We start from the raw sequence: 7384 nt of genomic DNA on the forward strand, positions 1-7384 counted from the left end.
TTTCCTTTTCCATTTGATTTCTTGTATTTTACTTTTTGAGTTGACTGTATTGATTTCGAATCATGATATATAATGATTGTTTTATGGTCCAAGTTAATTGAATAGATTACTTAATTGTCAAAAAATATTTTACATCTCTTCTATAAAAATTCCTTTCATCCATTGCTCCAATTGAAGTGTATCAGTCGATCAAAATTAGTCTCATTTTTATATGTCATTTAAATAGTCCTCGTCTACTTCTCCAATTGAAGTGTGGGCCTTATTTGCCACCAAAGTGTTGGGGGATGCTTGGGGGATGAGACGCTTGCATCGTGTCCCTCCCCGGTCTGGAATGGAACAGAGCATCCACATTGTGGATGCTCATGTGGATGCTCATATGATGAAAACCGTCACACTTGACTTTACATATCAGTTAAATTCAACAATCAACGTGACAATTAACCAACTTAACGCAATTAAAGCAAAATTACTATTTTGAAATTAGCAGACTCACAAAATCACAATAACTGCATATTCTCAATCTTGAAATGAATACTCCAACACTTGGATGGGCAAAGAGATAACAAATAAATAAGTTTCAATCATTTTAGAGTTGCATCTTCTCCTACTACATGCAGACATGATCTGTAGAGCAATTTCTGCAACCTTCACCTAAAAAATAAATAAATCGAGCAATCAATATGTGATGACAGTGTTGACCTTATTTCAAATAAAAAATGAAGAAAAATTAATAACAACATACGTAAGACGAATTATTGAAAAAGATTTTAAGGGCTATTTGAGGTAGTTAATACACGAATCTACTCTTACAATTTTTTACAAGACTACTTACAATTTTATTAGAAATTTTTATGTGAGGATAATTATCAAGAAAAAGAAGGTTGAGCTGTTACCTCACAAATACTTCAAGAAAAATGATTCGAAGGTCTTCAATGGCGATAACCTGCCACCACTCCTTTATTTTTTGAGATAGTTAGTAAGTTAGTTACAATTAGTACAAGACTGCTAACATTATTATAAGAATATTTTATTATGTTATATAAAAGCCTAATAAAATAACATTAAGGAAAAAGAAGGTTGCTGTTACCTCATAGTTATAACTTGATCAAAAATAATTTGAAGGTCTTCGTTGCTGAGTTCCTGTTGCTCCTCCTTAATTTTTTGAGCTGAATCCACCACAGATTTATTACAACCTTTCAACTTAATTGAGTGAAGTGTTGGTATGTCTCTCATGCATGAAGGAATCTCCCTCAACCTTTCTACATAGTGAAGATGAAGGTGCTCAAGGCGCGGAAAGTGGGTGTTGTCTGTGATCCACCACTCTACATCACAATCCTCAATAAGCAAGAACTTGAGATTCAAGAATTGGTCTTCAGATGTTTTCCATTCAGACCCAACTACGGAATCAGATTTCAGTTGGAGAACTTGAAGAAGGGGCAATAAACCTATTTTTGTCTTCATGTCATCCCATGGAAAATTGGTATTTCCTAATGTCAACTTCTTGAGGGAATGCGGGAACCTCACTTCTCGCACCAAATGGCTACCTTCTACACAACAACGAATGCGGAGATTTTCAAGTTTTTGGAGGCAATAAAGATTGTTGAGATGGTAATCATCTTCTTCTCCTACTTTTGTGTCATAACATAACTTCAATGTTTTGATATTGGGGATTCTTTTAAGCACCCCTTTACCAAACTTGAGATTGAGCACTGTATAAAGTGTCTGTAGGTTTTCCAACACCATATCCTCTTCTTCACTTATAGGATCAGGGAGACAGTATGCACCATAAAACTCATCTTCATCGGTTATTACATGCCTAAGTTGAGGCACCTTCCAGATGTCGAAAACAAACTCATCACCAACGCCACCAAATAAATATATTGTTTGTAAATTCCAGAAAAAAGACACTGAAGAAAGAAGTCTGGGCAATAGACGCTCATCTAAATTGACTGCAAGAAGACGCAAGTTAACTAGCCGAACAAAAAACTCCTCATAACTATCTTCATTCTCAAGGCATCTGCTCATCAAACATACCCTCGACAATCTAAAATTGCATGATAAACTCGTTGGACACGCCCCAATAAAAGACCGGACTAGGGATGCGGATTCCAAGGATTGACGAAGTGGAGTTTGATATTCATTTTCCGCTACCAAGCTTACAATTCGACGTTGACAATTTATGGCTTCTGGAATGCTCTGCTTTTCCAACACACATAAAAACTTCAATTTTCGAGCCTCTCTCAAACATACATCCCTCAATAGATCATGCATTTTAAATGATTTAAGCTTCCCACAATGCTTGCGTTTTTCTACTATAAGCAAATTTCTATCAATAAGTTCATTTATATACTCTTCTGCTGTCTCTTCCAAACACTTCCCATTAATTGGTTTTACAAATCCCTCAGCAACAAAAAATGGGATGAGGTAAGACATTCGAATTACACAATCTTTATCATAACTTCCCATGTAGAGAAGGCATAATTTTAAATGAACCGGCAAATTACTATAACTCAGGTATAATATTTGCAAGCATCTCTCGTAATCATCTAAATTCACAATTGAACTTAAATCCTTTTCAGATAATTCCCAACTTTCTCTTGTTCGTTCAGACTTTGATAAGAGCCCACCTATCACAACAATTGCCAACGGAAGTCCTTTACAAGCTTTCACAATCTTCTTTCCAATGTCCTCCAACTCAAGAGGGCAACTTTCTTCCCGGAACACTATATTAGAAAATAGATTCCAACCGTCGTACTCATCCAAAATTTTCATATCAAGACCACGCGAATAGTTAAATTGAGATGCCAAGTTTGATAGCCTCGTAGTATTCAAAGACTTTATGATGTGCAATTGATCTTGGCCTACCACCTTCTGTTTAATATCAATCATGATCAAATTCATGTTTTCTATAACCTTCTGCATACCTATTGAAAACAATGATTAGCAGTGTATACTAAGTTAAATCCAATAAACAGTTTTATGATTCTTAAATTGAACAACAACTTGATAGAATTGAATGTAGCTTATGGTTTCTACTCCATTTCTTGATCGAACATGAATTTGATCGACGATATAGGACTCGATCACATCTTCAGCATGGTAAGCGGCTTCTGCAATGCGACTCTCCCACACATCTTCTTCTTCAGTGTAGCCACGGTGGGGAGAATAGCTTTCAAGAAATTTTTGCAGGGAAGTAATTAGTTGAGTGAGAGATTCAAGATGTTTTTGGTGGATGGAAATTGGAGGGTGTGGATGTGTTTGAAGTTGATCAATAATTTGCATAACAGAAACTAGAGCTCCATAAGCAGCCATTCAATCAATCTGAATTCACATAGGTTTCTGAGACACAGTCAAGGTGAAGAAAATTATGGTTGTATAAGAAGAACCAATCATTACCTAAATCTTTTTTTACGGACATATACGGGAAGTTACAATACTACATAAATTTATGAAAATAATAAAAATAAACAAATGGTGAATATATTCGGAAACAATAAAAATAAAGAAGTGAACAAAATTATTGCTATTATATGATATATTTATACGTTTTTTTAGATTGCAATGATCATAAATTTACGATTGCAGATCCATTTTTCTTATTACATATATATATATGGGGATGCATTAAATATATGATATACTATTACAATATTATATAAATTTATTAATTATTTCTATTATATTTTATACATTTTTTTTAGATTGCAATGATCATAAATTTACGATCGCAAATCCATTTTTTTTATACGGGTCATGATAATCTACTAACCCCTTTAGTGTACAAACTACAAACTTAAATCTCAGCCGCTTGTTATAATTAATCTACGGTCTTAAGAGCATCTTTAACCCCATTTCGGATTTGGGCCGCAAGTCCCCTCCACGTCATCATTCCCCTAAATTTGGGGTTCCAGGCCACAACTCCATTAACACCGCAGGCCACAACTCGGGCCACAACTATTATTTTGCACTATTCACAACTACTACCTATTTTACTCGTAAAATAGAATACGTTGAACAATTAAAACCGGAAAAATTCATTGTTCAGTCGGAAAATAGAAAATTACAACATTGAAATTTAAAAATTTGAAATTTTTTTTTAAAACATAAGTCAATTGCGGTTCCAAATTTCTTCAATTAGATCCGCTTGGAGGCGTGTGTGTTGATCTTCTTGGCGCATCGCCGCTGAACGGGCCATGACATTGCGCACGTCGGGAGGAACACCTTGCACGGACGGATCGGTGACAGTGTAGCTACTGCTGGCGCTGGCGAGCGGATCGTCGCTCCAGAAAGTGACGTTTTCTCCCTCGTCCTCAACGATCATGTTATGCATTATGATACATGCATACATGATGTCGGCGATTAGTGGACGGTGCCAACCACGGGCCGCTCCCTTCACTATAGCCCAACGTGATTGGAGGACTCCAAATGCGCGCTCCACATCTTTCCGAGCCGCCTCTTGCTTTTTGGCAAACAACTTCCTCCTATCCGTAGTCGGACATGTGATGGTCTTCACGAACACGGGCCATCGAGGGTAGATCCCGTCTGCCAGATAGTACCCCATAGTGTACCGACGGTGGTTGGCCGTGAACTCTACGGTAGGCGCTCGCCCGGCACACAAGTCGTTGAACAATGGAGACTCGTTCAACACATTGAGGTCGTTGTTCGACCCAGCGACTCCAAAGTAGGCATGCCAGATCCACAACCGTTGGTCGGCAACGGCCTCCAACACAATCGTTGGATGTGTGCCCTTGTGCCCGCTAGTGAATGCTCCTCTCCAAGCCATTGGACAATTCTTCCACTGCCAGTGCATACAGTCGATGCTGCCCAGCATCCCCGGGAAGCCGTGGGTCTCCTCGTGCATTCGCACCAATCTGCGAACATCGTCGGACGTTGGCTTTCTCAAGTATGTGTCCTTGAATGCTTCGATCACTGCCCGACAGAATTTGGCTAGGCAATCGCGTCCAGTATGCTCGCTCACATGGAGGTACTCATCAAACATATCTGCAGTTGTTCCGTAAGCGAGTTGGCGGAGGGCGGATGTGCATTTCTGCAAAGTCGATATACTTTGCCGCCCGACAGCATCGAAGGTTTGCATAAAGTACGCGTCACGAGCTACAACTGCGTTGACAATGCGCAGGAACACATGCCTCCGCATCCGGAACCGGCGACGGAACATCTGATCACTCCATCGAGGATCTGCAGAGAAATAATCCATGAAAAGCCACAAACCAGCTTGTTCACGGTCTCGGTGGATATACATCCGAGTACGCGGTACCCGGACGTGTTGCTCGTTCCACGCTTGAATAGCAGCTTGATAGCGTTCCACCTCGTTGTTGATTTCTTCTTGGATTGCGGGCATCGCCGTCTCTAACATTCGAGCCATTTGAGCTTCGATTGCTCGTTGACCTTCACGGCGAGGAGGCATTTTTCAAATTTTATTGTGAGAGTGAGAGAAATGAAGTTGAAGTAATATGAAAATGGATGGAAGAGTGGTATTTATATATAAATTTTCGAATTTAAAAAAATTAAAATTAAAATTATGAAGTAGAGTCCCGGTCCGGCCCGAACCCCAAATAACGCCGGGCCGGGACTCTCCGCGGCACGACCCAACACGTTTAACGCTAGGCCGGGATGGGACTCGGGAGCGGCCCAGGGACGCAACTGCGTCCTCGGGACCGTCCCGGGCCGTGACTCCAAACGCTCCAACGCTAAAATCGGGCCGGGACTCGCGAGTTGCGGCCCGGCCCATTGGCGTTAATGATGCTCTATCCTGTTAATTTTGTCGTTTCAACGCTCCGCCTACTATTCACGTCTCCTCTCTCTTCTTTCCCCCCATTCCACCTTTTCGACTCTCCTCTGAACTTAATCGCCTTTATTGAACCGAATCGTGTGTGGCGGCGTAATCAATTCATCAGCGGTGTTTAAGCGAGTTCTTGGCGGCGGCGACATGAGTTCTGTCCGACGACGTGCTGAGTCAACCGAAGGTGAGTTATCCGGCGAGAACCCTAGATTAAAACCGTGGTGACATTTTTTATTCCTGTAATTTTGTTGATAAAGTAGTCTGTTGAGTCAGTCGAAGGTGAGATATCCAGCGAAAAAAACCATAATTTAAAACCGTGGTGACATTTTTCAGTCCTGCAATTTTCAGTCCTCTAATTTTAGACATGTAATTTTGTTTTATTTTGGTCCAATTAACTACTTTTCCTCATTTTATTGACATTTAGATTCGATTTAAGTTCGTTCTATTGAGAAACCATAAAGTCCACACAGATTTTCGCTTTATAGTTCGTTTATTTTTGTTTTGTTGAGAATTCCACATGAATTAACCAGCCCCCCTCCCCCTTTCTGTTGTTATGGGGTTAGACTTTAAATCCAAATGTTGTGAAATTTTTTCATATTTTTTTGAAATTTTATGATGGATGTGGAAATAAGATGGTGTTGACATTGAAATGAAATGGTGTTGACAATGAAATAATATGAATTAAATCTTTTATTTTGGTACTGCAATTGACATTACTCATTGACATTTTGCAATGATTGGTGTTTTAGCTGGATCAGCAACACGTCAATCCAAGGGTAAAGCAGAAGCACATGGTGAGGGTAGTGCGAAGCAATCTGGAGCAACTGGTAAGCAATTAGGTTCTAGTGATATGGTAAAAGATGGTGTGCTGATGAATAACGTTTGCAGATTAGAAACTAGAGTTGTGCTAAAATGAAAATATTGGTACATAACACTGACTGTGGAAACAATAGTGACTTTATGTTGTTGTTGATCTCTGAGCTGTTGACATTATCTACTAATCTCTTGTCGTTGAAATATGTTGTTGACATTGAGTCTGTTTTTTACGGGAACTTAATATTGCTGTTGATATTTACAATGGGTATGGTTGGATGTTTTTGTTGATATTGTTGACATTTTTTGTTAAACCCACACGGTTTTTTTGCTTAATTTGTTAGGATTTTTTTATTGACATTCTGTGTTGACATATGTGTGGACATTTGTTGCTCTCATTGACATTGCTTTACGTGGCCTACACATTGTCACCATAGAATGGTGACATTTTAATACGAGTTGTTGACATTTTGGTGTTTCAGTAAACACCATCTTTTGCAACTTTTGCTCTCATTTGTTGCTCTCATTGACATTTGTTGCACTTTGTTTGGTAATATTTGCTGTTGACATTGTACTATTTTTTGTTGATATTGGTTGTTGAGATTGTGTATAGAGACTGTAACACCCGTCTTTTTGGTACCTTTTCACGAGGAGTTTTATGTTGAGAATCGAGCATGAGATCTTTGAATAAAATATCGTCATCGTTTTATTTAGTTGCTTTTGGAAATATTAAATGATTTGAATCGTTGTTGGGCAATCGTGTGGTGAAAG

The 7384-nt window shown here is 39.0% G+C and overlaps 2 protein-coding genes across 2 annotated transcripts; both read right to left on the reverse strand.

The window, feature by feature from the left end:
• Window positions 1-1083: 1083 nt before the first annotated feature.
• LOC125206842 (putative late blight resistance protein homolog R1B-16) lies at window positions 1084-2922 on the reverse strand. The gene has a single exon (XM_048106063.1). It carries the CDS (start codon window positions 2920-2922, stop codon window positions 1084-1086), a length of 1839 nt encoding a protein of 612 aa, XP_047962020.1.
• Window positions 2923-4108: 1186 nt separating this feature from the next.
• LOC125206843 (protein ALP1-like) lies at window positions 4109-5425 on the reverse strand. Its single transcript, XM_048106064.1, has one exon. The coding sequence runs from the start codon at window positions 5423-5425 to the stop codon at window positions 4109-4111; it is 1317 nt and encodes a 438-aa protein (XP_047962021.1).
• Window positions 5426-7384: the final 1959 nt, after the last annotated feature.

Source organism: Salvia hispanica, chromosome 2, assembly GCF_023119035.1.
Source record: "Salvia hispanica cultivar TCC Black 2014 chromosome 2, UniMelb_Shisp_WGS_1.0, whole genome shotgun sequence".
Taxonomy (NCBI): domain Eukaryota; kingdom Viridiplantae; phylum Streptophyta; class Magnoliopsida; order Lamiales; family Lamiaceae; genus Salvia; species Salvia hispanica.